Genomic DNA, 19,381 nt, shown 5'->3' with positions numbered 1-19,381 from the left:
GAATGTTACACCTATTAAAAACCCCCAAAGTGCTCACACATTTCTTCCCAATTTATTTGTAACAAATAAAGAGCTCCATGAATACCACTGTATTCTCACACAAGTCAGTCATTACAACATAAGTAGGAAAATTAAAAAATCTTGAGTACTTCTCTAAAATATTTACATTTCCTACGAAATCAGAGGTAAATGATCATAGACAGGCCTTCCTTGTGTTCACATTAACTGACAAGTAAAATTACAGAAACTCTTCCATTAACATTTGACAATGTGAAATTGGCAGTAAAATGCATATTTGGTCACATAGACTGTTGGCTGTGAAGGTATATTTCTAGGTAAAGCATCAGTTTCACAAATAAGCCAAAGAGTGTATCCACATTTCAGACAGCATGGGAGACAGAAATGAAAAGCCAACTAATGCTAAATAAACAACCAAGATTGGCAATATATAAAAACAAAGAAACAAACTTGTATGATGAAACCACACCATTATATTAGTCTAATTTCAAAGGCAAATGGTAGAGTTTTTGCAATTTAGAACTTTAGTCATTATAAACGTGTTAATTTCAACTGCAGAAATACAGAGAAATGCCTCAAATGCAGTAGAAGATTAGAGGAGGACAGTATTGTCATACATGTTACAGAGGAGCCACACAGAATGTTTAAATTAAATCAACTGAACCTTTGGCTCCACGTATAACATTCATTCATTTATTCATTGCAAATGGTATGTCCACTCTTTTAATTACTGTAATCCTGACAGAGAATTTAGAGCAAGAGCCTCTCTCGCACCATCCTGTCACCTGTAAAACATTAAATGCTAACACTACAAGTGTATATTCTCTTTAAACTTTGACACCAATAGATAGTCATTTTAGAGCTCAACATGCACACACTGTGAGCAATACAGTGATATTTTTTTCTCAGACGGCATAAGTAACATTCCGTGCTGAAGAATTAATAAGGGTTAGTGCATAGAACAAGAGTGCAGACACTTCCCAAAAGCCAAAGAGGCTGTTCCCTAGTGTGGAAAACACCATGGCCACTGTCAAGAACAGAGACGCTAAGAGCATTTTCACATATCGATAGCTGGTTCCTGGGGTGCTTGGACCCCTAATCTGCAATGAAAGGTTTTTGCTAAATGGGGTCACAGCAGATCTTTGTGGGGTACTAATAGATTGCTGGGCAACTGATTGGCAAAAAATAATTTAGTATTCAAAAAACATTAAAATAAATTTTTTTCTGAGATTAAAGGTGAATGACCTGAGAGGTCCTTAAGATACTTGTTGAGAATCAAAAATCATTTAGCTGATCATTGTTCACTGTTATCAATGAAAGGTTTACTTCTTATTGGAAACTATATAGGAGAAAACTTAAACCCCAAGAATCCCTTTTAAACTATTAAACATCTTATGTGAAAATGCCCATAAAGTAAACAAGTCCAAAACAAAAGGATAACACAGCACCTCACTATTTTGTTTTTAAACACTGAGCACTCCCCAAGAAGCAAAAACATAGAACGAGTACAATTTTCCAAATAAGGCATAAAAATGAAAAAGTGTAAGAGTTTACTAATTTGTTCACATTGCCTCTGAAATGAAAAATAAAACATGTTACTATATCAAATACAAGTGCTTTTCAAAATTCATGAATAGGGGCTAATATTTGAGTCTTTCTAAAAATGTACATGCATATACAATAAGTAGAAACAATTCATAAAGGCCGTGGCTGCTGAAACTTGGGCTGATCAATATGGCTTTGTAAAAAAAAGTACTACTATTGTGTGCATGTTATTATAAGAAGAAAGGATTATAGAAACATTATGATTTTCAGTGGCCCATGGAATTATTCTTTATAGTTTAAATATGTTCAAAATCATAAAATGCAGCTAGACATAAATGATAGTGAATCAAACACTAAACAATTTAAAATGTTTAAAACTATGATAAGGCACTAATACTGCTGAACTGGCCATCTGTGTTGATGTATTGAACATGTCATCATACAGGTTTTGATGAGGTGAATTTCAAAACTTTCTCAATTTGGTCATTTCAAGTGAAGCAAAAAAAACCCAAAACAAAACAAAGAAATAACATTCAAATAAAAGCAGCTGTTTCTCTATCAGAGGATGTCGTTGGCATGTGTGCACAATTTAGTGCCACACATTTGAATCTTGACATTATATAAGCACATATCAAGATTTGTGTGTGTGTGTGTGTGTGTGTGTGTGTGTATATATATAGATACACACAGTTTAATTTATGATTCAACAAATGATAAAATTACTCTGTGAATTTATCAGTCTGGGTTCTTTTTTTATATTCCTTATTGCACAGCATTTGAACGTAACACTGCTAATGGTCCTCCGTTTCATGTGTCTCGGTGTGTAGGCTGAAACAGTGCCCCCCAAAATTTCTGTGATTAAATATTAGTCCCAGTCTCTTTTCGGTCACAGCAGAAAGTGACTTGGTAATGTCCACGCTACAATTGGTGATGTAACTAATTGTGGCTAAATTCATTTAAAAATACTTTACACAATGTTTTTGATTAATTAAGTTTGACTACCTGTCTCCCGGGCACTTTGTCCACAGAGTCTATAGCAACTGTTCAACCAATCCAGACAACTTAGACAAATTAGTTCTGTACTGTAAAGACTTTAGTAGATCCACCCTGTCACACACAAGATTTTTCATTGTATCTCCATCTTATATTTGTGCTTTCTGAACAACCAGATCTACAAACTACAAAGCTGGATTATCTTCAGTAATGAGTTTGATAAATTGGGCTGAAATCAATTCAGAGCCACCTTAAACTGAAGCAGGAAATCTTTTATCACCCAAGGATTCAGTGTCACAGTATACTGCACAGACATTGTAAAGACAATGGCACTGGGAGACAGTGACTCAGCATGGGGGTAATGAGAGAAACATGTCCTGGTGGTCCACAGAAAGCAGAAACATTATGTTGCATAGTGATCAAAACTGCCCAGGTATTCCAGTGCTGCACGGTAGCAAAACTGGTACTGTTCCTATGGAAGACACACACAAACAGACACTTGAGCCAACTAGACAAACAGCAAAATACATTGTATTTGAATTATTTTTACTTTTTTTTTTTATACGTGTGTGTGTGTGTGTGTGGTTGCTTACCTCTGTTTGCACCATGGCTGGTCTTTGTGTTCGCAGCATTTTAACAGTTTGGAAGATGTCGACTACTCCCTCATAACGCATCCTCTCTAACACTATACTCAAAGTGATAAACACACCTGTCCTCCCAACACCAGCACTGTATATCACACACACACACACACACACACACACACACATATATTAATAAAACTATAACTCACAATTCATATCAGTATTACTGATATACCACCCTGTTTTATAATATCAACCATAAAATCCTCACACAATTAAACTAAATTATTTTTTTGCCCTAAAAATCTTTTGAGCTGTCAAAGAAACTTCTGAAGAAATTCAGAAGAAAAAAAAGTCATTAATTAATTTAGTCTCTAATATATCTTATTTATATTATTGTTTTTATATTTGTATCGAATATTTATCTTTTCAAAGACGGTTGGTCCTCACCTGCAATGTACGGTTATTGGCCCGTCCTGACCAAACTGCTCTTTTGTTTTGTGCACTTGGCCAATGAAATCGATGAAGCCTTCTCCAGACTTTGGCACACCTTGCTCCGGCCAATCAGTGAACTGGAACTGCCGAACCGTTCTGGACTGGCCATCCTGAGACCAGAAGCAAAGTATGAGTGATTGCATGTGTGTATGTAAATGGATGCCTACTGCAGCATGTTCCAGGAAACAGGTCAGAACATGGTGAATTAGAGCTGTTTGACTCACTGAGTGACTGACCGTGTGAGTGGATGAGTATGTGTATAACATGTTTCCACAATCATGCCAAGACATTCAGATTCTGACATTCTGCTGCTAACAAAAATGTTTTCCAAAAAAAAAAGATTTCACTTGAACAAGTGCAATGGTGGAAAGATTTTTAATTTGTTAAGTTAATGTTAAGGTTAGTGGTATTTTAGTATTTTTGTATAACACAGCAGAAAAAAAACATACTCGATAATAATAATAGTGTTTGTGTGTGTGTGTGCGAGACAGTGAGAAAGAAACGTACCCTGGCATCAGTAACTTTAAACTCTCTCAGGATATATTGTGGCATGTTGTACTCAGCCATGGGATCCACAACAAAGTACTGGTAGCGTGCTGAGCGTTCAGAAGGCCAGTACTGATGGCACTTCTCCTGCAATGACACCCACAGACCAGGTTCACTCCTTCACACTGGGCCCCTACTGTCAAGATCTGAATGTTTAGTACACAGGACATTGCATGAAAAATCCTAACACAAGTCCGTCCAAAGGCACATGCATGAGTGTGCACAGAAGATCAAGAGGAGTGGTGCGAGCACACGTGACTGACCCGTCCCATCTCACGGAGTTTGGTAAGCATCACCACAATGGTGGAATTGTGCTCCCACAGCATCCTCCAGTAGTCTTCCGCTGTCTCAGCCAGTGGGCCCTGACTGGCAATGTATGCCCTCTGCTGCCTGTAAGGGAGTAGAGGATAGGGGGCTCAGTGAGAACTCTTATTTTGCAACTGAGCACTTTCAAAAAAGGGGTTCCCTCAATTGAGAGTACATAATTTAAATACCCATTAGATTCTAGGGGTGCAGCTAGTTCAGTTGAATTTGTTTGATATTTTATGTGTTAAAAATGCACTGTTTCTGCAGGACTGCAGGTATGCACAAAATTATCCAAATTTTAAACATTGTTTTTTTGCACAAATTCAGCTACTTCACAATCGTATAGCTTGAACTACATCATATAAAACATTATACATTCTATGGGAGAGTATCAATAGTAGTTTTAAATGTCAATACACTCATTTTTTGATTACTCATTTAAAAATATTATTGTATTAAAGTCAACTTTGATATGAGGAATTCAAAACTCTGGAAAAGTCTTGACAGGAAAAGCAAATTCTTTCTACTGGAGGTTAGGATAAGAAGAGAGGTCTTGCCTGTAGCCATCTATAAAGCTGGCATTGACATAGTCGGAGCCTTCCACCCCACGGATGGGCTGCAGACAAACTCGTGTGGTCTCGTAGGGCATAATGTTGACCAGTCGGTTTTTGAACTTGTTGCAGGGCAGATTGGCACTCACAAATCGGGAGTTATGTGCCCTTGCGTTGGCTAACCTCTGAACCACCACATATGACAGAAGAAGGAGTTCATGAAATCCCAACCGCTTCTTAGATATTTAGTGTCTCCTCTGAGAATATAAAGCACTTGAATCTTATGTCCAACAGGTGGAAGCATTATTTGAGAAATGTGATCAGTTGACACTTGATAAATTATCAGAACTCATTTAACTGAATTTGGAGTTACATATGAAGAGGATAGAAAGATAACTAAACATTCAAATCACATTCTCAGAAGATATTGAGATATTTAAAAAATCAAGTGCTGAGAATAAAGCACTTATAGAATCTAGAAGGTGAGGCCCTAAAATCTGCAAGGCAAAAATCCAGAAATCCAGATCAGCATTTTCTGAAATCAAGAATGCAGTGTGTATAGAAGATAAAGAATTGAGTTCCAGAGGGAAATGCTGAGATCCAGAGCATGAAGCACAGATATCTAGAATCTGAAGCATTAATATCTAAAGTCTGACACATTGAGATCTATTGCCTGTAGCACTGAAATCTACAGCATGCAGCACTTATTTCTATAGCATATTTTGCTGAGATCTGCAGCATGTTGCCCTGCAGTTTAGAGCATGCATCACTGATCTAGAGACAGATGTGCTGAGATTTAGAGTGTGACACATGGAGGCCTGGAAGTGCGGTGGTTGGACTCACTTTGAACTCCTGCTCCATGCCGCTGATGTTGTCGGGCAGTTCAGCCTGCGCCAGCCTCTGGATGTAGGCATAGAGGCTGCGGGCAGGCACCTCAGTGTTGCCGCAAGCCACCGCCTCCAACAGTGCATCATAGATGAAGATGTACTGCTCCTCCGTCTGCACCATGTAGTTACGCTGGGAGCGCATGAGTGTGACATGCCCATACACGTCAACCGTCTTTTCCTGCCTGACACGCTCCAGCATGGCGTCGATGGCAATGAAGCAGCCCGTGCGACCCACGCCCGCACTGACAGACAGGAAGGCGTAGCAAGGGAGCGGGGGGATGGAGATAGGTGGGAGGAGGCGGGAGTAAGGGGGAGGGGCAGATAGAGACACAGATTGGTTGAGGGAGAGACACAGAACCCCTTCTGTGTTTATTATCAATCAATCTTGTAGCCAAGCAACTCAAACATCTAGACAGATAGATAGATGTTTGAGATGCTTGGCTACAAGATTAGGCAATGTGGAGAGATGTCAACCCAATATCAGAAGGTACCTGAAAAGTACAGCAAGCTGTCCATAGTTAAGGCCTTGGAGACTGCCAAGCAAAGAAAAACAGCTCTGGCTGCCTGCCTGAAAAGGTACTCAAGAGAAGTAAAAGCCAGGGGAATAAACAGGATGTTCTTCCATGAGCCATCCAAAGTGAACACTTGCGTAACAGCATAAAAAACAGGCCCACAAAAGATGGAAACACTGGAAAGGCATATGGGAGAAGGAAGCATTACACAACAACAGTACCCAGTGATTAATGAACCTGAAAGCAAACTACAGTAACCTCTCTGAATAGAATCCAACAACCAAAAGAAAAAAAGTCTCAAGTATGAAGAGCTAGAGATCTCCAGGTCCTGATATGGTCCATGCCTAGTGTCTGCAAATGCTAACTGCATTTTATGAGTGCCTGGCAGCACAAATTAATCAGCTGTTAATGGATGGGACCAACCCTGAATGGTTAACTGAAGGCTAGACAGTCTTGATCCTGAAGGACCCACAGAAAGGGGCAGGTGCATCCATATACCAGCCAATAACCATCTTAGCATCATTGCGGCTAAGATGAGTAGGCACATGGCTCAATACATGAGCAGGGCCCAGAAAGGCATTGGCAAGAACACCAGAGGAGCCAAGCACCTGAGCATGTAAGAACAGACAGACCAATGTGTACACCACTAGAATTGACTAGAGGAAGCCTTTGTGAGCCTGTTCTTATGCTGTTACCCAGGTGTTCACTTTGGATGGCTCATGGAAGAACATCCTGTTTATTCCCCTGGCTTTTACTTCTCTTGAGTGCCTTTTCAGGCAGGCAGCCAGAGCTGTTAACCTTTGCTTGGCAGTCTCCAAGGCCTCAAGTAAAGACAGCTTGCCCTGCTTCTCAGGGTCACTGCCCACACATGGATCATGGAATGCTTGATGCGGTATAACATCAACAGGACTCTAAGAGCCTTCATCAGTTACAAGGAGAGGGATGGTAGCTACAACAGAGGGAATCGTACTACCAGAAGGTAACATAATAGAAGTTGAGGGCAGCTACAAATACCTTCGAATACCAGAGGCAATTGGGAATAATGAAGAGGCCACAAGAAAAAGTACCTACAGCCAAAAAGAGTGAGGCAAGTACTGAGAAGTCAGCTGAATTGGAAGAACAAGATCTGGGCTATCAACACCTTTGATACCCCACTGGTATAATAAGATGGCTAAAGGAGGACCACTGACATCAAGAGAAGGAAAGTCCTCACAATGCATAGAGGGTTTCCTTCCAAATCTAGCACCCCGAGACTGTACATTTAGCGGAGGGAGGGGGGCAAAGGACCACTGAGTGTCAGAGCCACTATCCAGGATGAAACAACCAACATCATGGAGTAGACCAGGAAAATGACCCCAAGTGATGAAAGTGCTTATGAGTTTCTCAGACAGCAGAAACCTGAGAAGGATGGAAATGAGGAGGAGCATAAACCATCACGGAAGGATAAACCTCTGCTTGGTATGTTCCACTGACAAATGGTGGAAGCGGATGATATGGAGAAATCCTACCAATGGTTGAAAAAGGCTGGATTGAAAGACAGAAAGGAGCCACTAATCATGGTAGCTCAGGAATAATCCAACACATAAGTTGGATACAAGATGCTAGCAGGTAGAGTATACATAGAATGCCATAATCAAGTGGCTGACATAGTATACAGAAACATCTGTGCCGAGTATGGGCTGGAAGTTCCAAGGTCAAAGTGGAATGCACCCCCAAAGGTGATTTAGAATAACCATGCTAAGCTTCTGTGGAACTATCAGATACAGGAAGACAAAGTGGTAATATCTAATCAACTGGACATAGTGGTGGATAAACAGCAGAAGAGGGCTGTAATAATAGATGTAGCAATCTCAAGTGACAGTAACATCAGGAACAAGGAATACAAAAAGAAATACCAAGGTCTGAGAGAAGAGCTGGAAAAAGATGTGGAAGGTGAAGGCAACAGTGCTTCCAGCAGTAATCGGAGCAGTAGGGGCTTGACCCCCAAACTAGGAGAATGGCTCTAGCAGATCCCAGAAACAACATCTGAGATCTCCGTTCTGAGGAGGGCAGGAGGATGGTCCATATTACGCAGGACCCTCAAGCTCCCAGGCCTCTGGTAGAGAACCTGAGCTTGAAGGAAATATCAGGTGTCATAGATCAGAGAAACATTCAAATCTACTCGATCTCTCTCTAATTTATATATATATATATATATATATATATATATATATATATATATATATATATATATATATATATATATATATATATACACACACACACATATATACACATACACACACACACACAGTGCGCACAGTTATTAGGCAAAATCATAATTTTTATGCAGAATTTCCAACTCTAAGCTGTATAACCTTGAATGCATATTAGATTTAAGAATATCACGTAATGTGTATTTGTGTAATAAAGGAAGAAGTGGCCTAAGGAGATCACCACCCTATATCAAGGTGTACATAAATATTAGGCAGCTTCTTTTCCTCGGGCAAAATGGGCCAAAAATATAACTGACTCTGAAAAGTCAAAAATTGTAAAAAGTCTTTCAGAGGGACGCAGCACTCTTAAAACTGGGGCATGATCCCAGAACCCGCAAATGTTTTGTTGCAAATAGTGAACAGGGTCACAATAAACGTGGAGAAAAAAAAAAATGCAAATTAACTGCCAAAGATTTGAGAAGAATCAAACGTGAAGTGACCAGGAACCCATTATTCTCCAGTGCTGTCATACTCCAGAACTGCAACCTACTTGGAGTGCCCAGTAGGTTGAAAATTATTTGTTAATTTTGAGTTGTTTGTTTATTATTCTCACTTTAACAGATGGAAATAAATAAGTGAGATGGGAACATTTCTGTTTTTCATTTAGTTTGCATAATAATTGTGCACACTAATAGTTGCCCAATAATTATGCACACATAGATATTCTCAGTGTGTATAAACATACACACACACACAGGTGCAGATCAATAAATTGGAATATAATCGGAAAGTTAATTTATGTCAGTAATTCAATTAAAAAAGTGAAACTCATATTAAATAGATTCATTATACACAGAGTGATCTATTTCAAGAATTTATTTCTTTTAATGTTGATGATTATGGCCTACAGCCAATGAAAACCCAAAAGTCAGTATCTCAGAAAATTAGAATATTGTGAAAAAGTTCAATATTGTAGACTCACATGGTGTCACACTAATCAGCTAATCAACACAAAACACCTGCAAAGGTTTCCTAAGCCTTTAAATGGTCACTCAGTCTGGTTCAGTAGGCTACACAATCATGGGGAAGACTGCTGACTTGACAGTTGTCCAGAAGGCAGTCATTGAAACCCTCCACAAGGAGGGTAAGCCACAAAGGTTGATTACTAAAGAAGCTGGCTTCACAGAGTGCTGTATTCAAGCATATAAATGGAAAGTTGAGTGGAAGGAAAAAGTGTGATAGAAAAATGTGCACAAGCAACAGGGATAACTGCAGCCTTGAAAGAATTGTCAAGAAAAGGCGATTCAAGAATTTAGGGGAGATTCACAAGGAGTGGACTGCTGCTGGAGTCGGTGCTTCAAGAGCCACCACACACAGACGTTTCCAGGACGTGGCCTACAACTGTCGCGTTCCTTGTGTCAAGCCGCTGATGACCCAGCGACAACGTCAGAAGCGTCTTACCTGGGCCAAGGAAAAAAAGGACTGGACTGTAGTTCAGTGATCCAAAGTCCTGTTTTCAGATGAAAGTAAATTTTGCATTTCATTTGAAATCAAGGTCCCAGAGTCTGGAGGAAGAGTGGAGAGGCACACAATCCAAGCTGCTTGAGGTCTAGTGTGAAGTTTCCACAATCTGATGGTTTGGGGAGCCATGTCATCTGCTGGTGTTGGTCCACTGTGTTATATCAAGTCCAAAGTCAGCACAGCCATCTACCAGGATATTTTAGAGCACTTCATGCTTCCCTTTGCTGACAAGCTTTATGGAGATGCAGATGCAGATTTTCCAGCAACCTGGGCTTCCATAACACCTCAACAGTGCCACAGGCTGATCGCCTCCATGCCACACCGCACTGATGCAGTCATTCATGCAAAAGGAGCCCCGACCAAGTATTGAGTGCATATACTGTACATACTTTTCAGTAGGCCAACATTTATGTATTAAAAATCATTTTTTGAATTGGTCTTATATAATATTCTAATTTTCTGAAATACTGGCTTTTGGGGTTTTCATTGGCTGTAGGCCATAATCATCAACATTAAAAGAAATAAACACTTGAAATAGATCACTCTGTGTGTAATGAATCTATATAATATATGAGTTTTGCTTTCTGAATTTAATTACTGACATAAATTAACTTTTTTTATGATATTCTAATTTATTGAGATGCACATTATATATATATATATATATAAATAATCACACACATACACACACTGCTTGACGTTTCATCAAGAACAAATCATCAAGAACTTCATGGAGAACTTCAATTGCAGTGAAGAAGGCTTCAGGGCATCCAAGAAAGTCAAGCAAGCACCAGGACCGTCTACTAAAGAGGATGCAGCTACAAATCACCACCAGGCAGCATCTTGGCTTGGTGCCAAGAAAGGCAGCAAAGAAGTCACTTCTCTCCAAGAAAAACATCAAGGATAGACTGACATTCTGCATGAAGTATAGGGATTGGACTGCAAAGGACTGGGGTAAAGTTATTTTCTCTGATGAAGCCCCCTTTAGACTGTTTGGGACATCTGGACAAATCATTGTCCGAAGAAGAAAAAGGTGAGCGCTACCATGAGTCCTGTGTCATGCCAACAGTGAGGCACCCTGAGACCATTCATGTGTGGGGTTGCGTCTCATCCAAGGGAGTGGATTTGCTCAAAAGTTTGCCTAAGAGCACTGTCCTGAATAAGGAATGGTATCAAAACATCCTCCAAGAGCAACTTCTCCCAGGAGCAACCTGGTGATGAACAATGCTTTTTCCAGCATGACGGAGCACCATGTCACAAGGAAAAAGATAACCAAGTGGCTTGGTGAACTAAACACTGAAATTTTGGGTCCATGGCCAGGAAACCCCCAGATCTCAATCCCACTGAGAACTTGTTGTCAATCCTCAAAACGAGGGTGGACAAACAAAAACACAGAAACTATGATCAACTCCAAGGCACTGATTAGGTGAGAATGAGCTGCCATCAATCAGGATTTTGCCCAGAAGCTGATATCCAGCATGCCAAGGCAAATTGTAGAAAACTTAAAAAAGAAGGGTCAACACTGTAAATATTAAGTCTTATCTTAAACTGGATGTATTTGTCAATAAAAAGTTAAAAAATTTGTATGAACATCTGACAAGAGTATCTAAAAAAAACTGAAGCAGCAAACTTTGTGACAACCAGAATTTGTGCTAGTCACTTTTGGCCACGACTGTACACATAGATTTGGGGTGTCATTGAATGTTTTCCTGATCTATCACATCTGACACACACACTCCAGATAATTCACAAGCCCTTTACATGTTAAATTGGGTGTGAAGTGGTGTTATGTCTTGTTAGCCCTGAACTAAATCGTTAATGATGCTTAGGAATTTCTCTGGATCCCAGCTGATAATGAGTACATTAGTCTTAACTATCCTGTCAAAACATTTAGGACAACTCTATGACAACTCTAGGAGTCCAGAGCCAAAAAAGGTCTGGTTTATGTTACTACGTTAGCTCAGTTCGATAAGTTATCTTAAGTTGCTTAAATTGCTAAGCTAGCTCATGCTGCTAAGTTTGTTTGTGTTGCTATGTTAGCTCATGTTATGAAGTTAGCTCGCTCCTGCTGTGTAATGTGCTGGTTTACTAAAACAGTGTAGGGCAGGTACCTGCAGTGGATGACGATTGGGCCAGCATCCGGAGGATTACAGGCTTTGACCCGGCGGAGAAAGGCCAGGAAGGGGGTCGGGTGTTCAGGGACACCATGGTCCGGCCATGCTGTATACTGGAACTGCCGGACCTCTCGCTTCTCTACGCTGCCACTCTGTAACACATATTCCAATCATGGGATATGAGAGGGAAGGAGTGGAGAAGGGTGGGAAATGTGGGAGAAGAGAAAATAAGAAGACAACCATGCGAGTGCAAGTGCGAGAGACAGAAAATAAGAACACAGCATGGAACAGCGACAGCGGAAGGAAGCAAATGTGTATGGGTGTGCACGTGTGTATAAACGTGAAAGAGAGGAAGAGGAAGAGATTGACAGAAAGACAGACAGAATGGGTTTGTGCATGTATGTGTATATTTCTGTGTGTACTGCATGTTCACCTTAAAGAGGGCAAAGGTCCGGACGCAGTACGAGGCGAGCTCCACAGTGTCCAGCACGGAGACCTGCATCAGTCCATATGTCTCTGAGCCTCTGCTGGGCCAGTACTGATCACACTTATTCTGCCCAAAAAAAGATCAAGCACTTCACTGCTACATACAGCAGCTCTATACTAAATGCTTCAACACTGTATATAGCAGCAATATATAAAACATCATTGTAATAGATCAGCAGCAAATGCTGACTGATTGAACCAAATAAAAAAGGGTGAAAGGATACTTGGTCAAGTAATAACTACTATCAGGCAATTTACAATTTAAAAATACAACCATTTATTTAGCCATTGTCAATATATTTCAATACCAGTGAACATGCAGTGACTACAAATTCAATACCGGATTAATATGGCTAAAATAGAACCACAGATGCGTGGAGGTGCTGGGAAAGAAAGGCATGGCGGGGGGTACAAATACACACTGGAAAGGGAGTGTGAGTGTGTGGTGAAAGACAAACATGTAAGAGAGTTGCTGATAGAGACAGTAGCAACGCGAGTGCATGAGTGATGGAGTGACAAAGGTAACTGAAGGCATCTTGCCTTGGAGAAGAAGTAGGAGGACATCTGCAGAGCAACACACCAACATATCATGCTTCTCCTGAGTCAGGTTACATTGGCCTGAATCAGCTTACACTGACCTGGGTCAGGTTACACTAGTCTGAGGCCGGTTACATTGACCTGAATCAGGTTACACTGACTTCAGTCAGGTTGCACTGGCCTAAATCAGGTTACATTGACCTGAGTCAGGTAACACTGGTTAGCCGGTACAAACTGACAACATTAACAGCATTTGGTCATTAATGTTCTGTCATGTATCAGTAAATGAGGAAGGAGATGTGTGAATACTGGACATTTTAGAAGGAAATCAGTTCCAGGCTCCTGGTTCAGGATCAGGGGTGTTTCTCTGTATGCATGGGTCTTGGTTCCTCCAGTATATGTGTGTCCATTGAAGTGTGTGTGCATGTGTTTGGAAGTATACAAGTAACTCAGTAGATGTGTATGTGGTTGTGTGAGTGTTTGGTTGTGTGTATGGATGTGTGCATGTTTTTATGAATTGTGTATGCATGTATGTACACAACAGTGATGCTCACCCTGGACTTCTCTTCTAGTTTGGTGATCATGATGATGTTGGCTGTATGCTGCTCCCACACCATCCTCCAGAAGTCACTGATGGTCTCAGGCGTCGGCCCCTGGGTGGCAATGTATGCTCCCTGCCGCCGGTAGCCATCGATGAAGTTGGCATTGATATAGTCACTGCTTGGCTGACCTAAACTCAAGACAAGACATGGTGAAATTAGAGAAGTGGTAAATGCTATGTAGCTAAAGGATGTCACTTAGACCTATATAAACACACTCACACACTACTAAAACTTTAAACTGAGGAACAGAATAATATGCAAACTCAAACTAGGGCCTGTTTTCAGGATCAAGACCAAACCAAACCTTCTACTTGACTAAATCATCATTGATCTATATGGAAAATCCTATCCAAGACAAATACATTCTGTACTAAGCAAAACAGGCTTGAAAGCAGTTTTCTCTTTCCTTATCAGCAGAACATGGCTATTGGCTGACGGTTGCACACCCACGCATGCGTCTCACCTTCGCAGCTCGAGAGTACAACTCTGGTGTGGTCGTAGGCAATGACATTAGCATAACGGTTCTTTGGCTTGTTTATCTCCAGGTTGGAGTGGTCCCATGAGAACTGCTGCCCAGGGTCAATAGACTGTACCATGAAGAATGACAGAGAAATTGGAGCCTCTATAATTGTTATCAAACACTTAATGTATAATTATGCTTACAGATGCAACCTTCACACAGTACTTGGTTGAAATTATAGTGTTCATGGATGTAATATTTATTGAATTATTGTACTATGCAAAAGCTTTAGGCCAGCAAAGAAAAAATGAAAACATGTTTATTGGGGAAGTATTAAATTGCTTAAATGAAATAAGTGAATTAATGTTCTTTCAAGCTTCTGTTTTGCTTTTATTTCTCTGTTCAGGTGATTAAGATGAGGTGTCCTGCCCAATCTGAACAGCAGACTGATGTAAATCTTAATGGTCATGTTCATAATAAATCAAGAGGAGGCTTTGTCCTTCTAGTCATCTCATGAGACATCCCAGACAGTAGATTATTCTGGGAAAATATATCCATTTCATGCATGTTTTGGTCAATTATGGCAATGGCACGGTTATTATGGGCAAAAACTGGCATAGCTATACAAGTCACATGTAAACTGGCCCAGCTATACCAATCACATATAAACTGTCATGGCATTTGAACTAAGGCCACATTTGCTCACATGCAGCCTATCATGTGAAATCTTGGTATGGTATAATGCGCCAAAACTGGCCTAACAGGTAATCGTCACATTCAAGGCAAAGTCATTCCAGTAACAGTAGTGAGGATGGGCCAGAACTGGGCCATCACTTTATTGCTATCTGGGATTAATTATTTTTTTGAAACAAATCCTATTGTATTAATCTTTAATCTACATGAATGTTTTATTGTAATAGTTTTACGGTATGCATTATACAGTGTTTTATTCAAATTAACATATACCGCACAGAAAAATAGTTTATAATTTCTCGGACAGCTTAAGACTTTTTCACATGTCAACACATGCAATGCAACAGTTTCACATATGTGACTTTACCTCATACTCTTGAGAAAACCTCAAATTTTCATTGGCTTTCATCCTCTCTATGTAATTGGGTAGTTCCGAGATAGTGACTGGTGGATGGCTCGCCATACCTGTCAATCAGAAAGCACAGGGTGAAAATGAGGCCCTCCTTCCATGACACAGACACACAGAGGCCATGTGGTTACAGAGACAAATGTAGTGCCAGTCAGTGAGGCTGACTGATAAAAAAATGGAAAACCATCTAACACGAAAGAGAAAGATTTGAAGTGTGCATGTGCAAACGAGAGTGAAAGCAGTCTTGCAAGTTGCTGTTCATCAGTGAGTGGTGTTATGTTTATGAGGTTTTATCGAATTACAGCTATGGCTGTTATGATGAAGGTGCATTTCAACTCATTTCCTATATGGATGGAATACAGCACATGACAGTTATATGTCTGTGTGTGTGTGTATGTATGTATGTATTTATGTGTAGAAGCAGATGAGTGCTTAGCACTTGTTTAATCAGAATGGATTTGCTCAGAGTTAGAGGTTTTAGTGCAGAGAAAATCTGAGAAGGTCCATGTAAGAGCGAACAACTAAACTGACTTGGTAACCGGCGATAACCAGACGAGCGCAAACCTAAAAAGAAAAGAGCACAACTTTGATGTTACTTGGAAGTGTGTGCATGTGTGTGTATGCATACAACGCATCTGAGCTCCAGAACTGCAGCAAACATACTGGGAATGGTCAGACAGGTGATGTAAAATGTCAGATGCTGGATCCACATGTAGTCAGGTTGCATAACTGTGAGTGTATGCTAGCTTGTGTGGGGAAAGGCGTGTCACCAGGTGTGGGGAAGTTGATTCTGCGTAGCTCCACAGGGTCAGAGGGATGCTGGGAGCTCATGGCTTTACTGCTGCTCGGGAAGCTGCACTTCCTGCCCTCCAAGTCTGTCCGTTTCCTGCATCAGGGACCAAGTACAATGGGAACACCTTATTTGGCACTCTGATAACCTTCTGCACGTCAATGGTTTCAACAAATATCCTGTGATATTTCATAGTTCACTGACCTGTCTGGCTTGCTGGTTGGTATCCAGGTGAAAGGTAGAAAAAAACTACATTTAAAATCAAAGACATGCAGAGATAGAGACATGCATATTCCAACATTCCTAGAATATTACCATTAAAGTTCTGTCCAATCTTCCCTCTTTTTACACTCCTCTTTCCTCTGACACTGTTATAATCATCCTGTTCTTATATCCATTGTTTTACCTCTTAAAAAGGAGGATGAGGATGACGATGCTGATGATGAAGATGACAGCCAGCACTGGCCCCACCACCCAGAGAAGACCCTCCTCCTCATCCACAATTGGCTGTGGTTCCATGTCAGTGAATGCCACTGGTTCGGAGAATGGGCTGGTTGAGAACACGGTCTGTTGTGCAACAAACAATGAATGAAATACTGAGACACACTCTGACTGCAAAAGGAGAATTCAGTTACTGATGAGTGCAGGAGAGTGAGTTGAGTAGTAGAGACTTAGAAAGAGAGGGAGAGAGACTCACATTCTGCCCCAGCTCCAAGATAGCCAGCACGAAGCACACATACTCCTGCCCAGTGAGAAGTTGTCGGTTCAGGAACGTTCCGTACACACGTCTATCTCCTAGCTTGAACTCAGATGGAAGGTTCTGGAAGTGGGCACTGATGTATGCCTTTGGCTCGGCTTGCCTACGCAGACGTGCCGATCGCCCCGTGCCGTTAATCTCTCTCAGCAGCTACATAACAGAACAAACAAATATCTCAAAAAACTTTAAAACAAACGTTTCCAAATCTGCATGATTGGAAAAAATGAAAATGTAAAATAAAACAAATGTTAAAGTTCTATCTAGTCCAGTTATACATAAAAAGTGCCTGTTTACACTTCCTTAAAGCAAAATCTCTACAACTCATTGTATGTGATTTACGTCATCCAGATTCATTTCATCTGGTTCACTCCAAGGATTCTGGAAGTTTCCACCTCTCTGCCTCTTAAGTGGGACAACGACGATGTAGAAGCCCCTGGAACATGAGGCATACACACTCTCAGTGGTGCTAACAGCAGCAATACTAACCACTTCACTGACACAAATGTGAAATGTTTGTGAATAGCCTATAATAACAAGGCTGAGTTTGGAGATGCATGTGCAGAACCTGGCATTAGCTTGTCCCTGCACACTTGGGAGTTGCACTGTGGCTGTGCTCTGCGAGCTGGCCTTTTCCAGCAAATGGGGTTTGCCAGGAAGCAGGTCTGGAGCTGTCATGGCCTCCGCACGGTGCTGCAGGCCTCCGGTGCCATCGGCTTTGCTGGTCAGCAGGAAGGAGTAAAGTGACTGCGGCTTCAGCTTACTGAGCAGCTGCTGGCCGAGCCGGCCATCTACCTCTATGGTCTTGCCATCTCCATATGTGATCTGGTGAAGGAAAGAGGTAGGATAAGAAAAATGGTCATTCACTATCTCTCAGAAACACACACATATACACAAACTTAAACAGTACATAGTTAAAGAAATGGCAGACTCCTTTGCCCTTAATGGACGTTCTCCTGTCATGATGTTAGTGAGCCTCTACTCATCTCAGCTGCCATGGCTACTCCCACCAGCCCCTGATGTCCTTCCCTGTACACCAGACCTTCCCCCTTGCCAACTACTTCTCCGATGCCCTTAATGGATGTTCTCTTGCGGGATGGGTCTTGGATACATGCACACCTTGGGACAAGACTAGGACCTCTAGAAAGTTGAACTAGACATTAATTGCTTTTTTAAATTATTTTCTTTCTCTTAAAATTGTTATTATTGTGGTGACCATTGTTGGCCAGAGGAGGATGTGCCAAGGTTTCTTCCTCATGCTCTAGGGAGTTTTTCTTTGCCACTGTCTCCCTTGGCTTGGATTTGGACATTTGTAAAGCTGCTTTATACAACTGCTGCGGTAAAAAGTGCTATATAAATAAATTTTGATTTGATTGATTTTGACAGACATGGTCAGAAAAAACACAAATCTCTCACCAATCACATGAATCCTACCATATACCACCAGCAACCCCACTGAAATTAATACCTTCACTAAATACTTCCCCAAATACACCCACACACACAGACACACACATACACACAGTGCAGCTCTTACAATGAAAGTCTGGGCCTTGTTTGGGGGAGTTCTTGGTTCCCAGGCCAGCAGTACTGAACTCTTCATAGCTGCTTTCACGCGAAAGTTTACAGCAAACACTGTAAGACACCACAAAACATACAACACAAACACCTCAATTACACTCCCAGCACCACCTACACTCTCAGAGGTCAGAACTACCACACAACAATGGCAGATAAAAATGCATTAAAAAAGGAAGACGCATGGAATAAACAATCAACAATAAGCAATAAACACTTGTGTGATTTTGTCATTAGTATTCACACTAAAATCAGCAGAGTAAAATCAGCACCTACAGCACACACTGGAAACCAAAAACCAGAGCCCAGAGCCCCTCTGAAGACAGTTTACACCTGCATTTAATGGTGGGGAATTTATCAGATTACAGCATGTGAGGGGTATTTGCATGCAGAGCAGTCTAATATTTCCTAAACATGAACCAACACAATATTAGTTGGCCAGCAGACATAATTTATATAAAAACACCTACACTCAGCTCTGTCACCTCATGACCGTGGTGAACATCATTAAAAAAGAAAAAAAAAAGCAAATAGAACAGACACAGAGAGACTTTAAGAGAATAAGAGACAGACAGACTGATAGACAAACTGACAGAGAGCTCAACATATTGACAGACAGACATTTTTCTCCACAGATGTGTGTATGAACATGGGGAAAGGGGTAGGCTTGTTTTGTGTGCGTGTGCGTGTGTGTGTGTGTGTGTGTGTGTGTCCTACCTTGCTGGAGAGGTTGTGTTCTAGTATATAAAGGGGAACTACAGGTTTTGGGGCCTTCTTTGTTTAGCACACACACTGACCACACTCT

At 40.9% G+C, this 19,381-nt stretch overlaps 1 protein-coding gene across 18 annotated transcripts in view; it reads right to left on the bottom strand.

Annotated features, from left to right (window-relative positions):
* Nucleotides 1-36: 36 nt before the first annotated feature.
* ptprdb (protein tyrosine phosphatase receptor type Db) overlaps nt 37-19,381 on the bottom strand; it is a 63,883-nt gene continuing 44,538 nt past the window's right edge. For 8 of the 18 annotated variants that reach the window (XM_081714339.1, XM_081714340.1, XM_081714352.1 and 5 more), the window contains 20 exons: nt 18,536-18,633; nt 17,567-17,823; nt 17,341-17,434; nt 16,942-17,151; nt 16,651-16,811; nt 16,449-16,493; nt 16,225-16,340; nt 15,986-16,018; nt 15,413-15,510; nt 14,356-14,479; nt 13,845-14,020; nt 12,701-12,820; nt 12,265-12,419; nt 5,882-6,167; nt 5,045-5,223; nt 4,445-4,571; nt 4,143-4,268; nt 3,591-3,745; nt 3,150-3,285; nt 37-3,028 (listed from right to left, as the gene is read on the bottom strand). In XM_081714339.1, coding sequence (XP_081570465.1) covers nt 2,960-3,028; nt 3,150-3,285; nt 3,591-3,745; nt 4,143-4,268; nt 4,445-4,571; nt 5,045-5,223; nt 5,882-6,167; nt 12,265-12,419; nt 12,701-12,820; nt 13,845-14,020; nt 14,356-14,479; nt 15,413-15,510; nt 15,986-16,018; nt 16,225-16,340; nt 16,449-16,493; nt 16,651-16,811; nt 16,942-17,151; nt 17,341-17,434; nt 17,567-17,823; nt 18,536-18,633 — 2,765 coding nt within the window. In that variant the 3' untranslated portion in view covers nt 37-2,959. The remainder of the gene's footprint in view (nt 3,029-3,149; nt 3,286-3,590; nt 3,746-4,142; nt 4,269-4,444; nt 4,572-5,044; nt 5,224-5,881; nt 6,168-12,264; nt 12,420-12,700; nt 12,821-13,844; nt 14,021-14,355; nt 14,480-15,412; nt 15,511-15,985; nt 16,019-16,224; nt 16,341-16,448; nt 16,494-16,650; nt 16,812-16,941; nt 17,152-17,340; nt 17,435-17,566; nt 17,824-18,535; nt 18,634-19,381) is intronic. The other 10 variants (XM_081714344.1, XM_081714354.1, XM_081714351.1 and 7 more) reach the window with 5 other exon arrangements.

The sequence above is a fragment of the Electrophorus electricus genome, chromosome 5 (assembly GCF_041902795.1).
Source record: "Electrophorus electricus isolate QZ-2024a chromosome 5, ASM4190279v1, whole genome shotgun sequence".
NCBI lineage: Eukaryota > Metazoa > Chordata > Actinopteri > Gymnotiformes > Gymnotidae > Electrophorus > Electrophorus electricus.
Note: the sequence above shows the minus strand (reverse complement) of the source record. Positions and strands in the feature narration are given on the sequence as shown.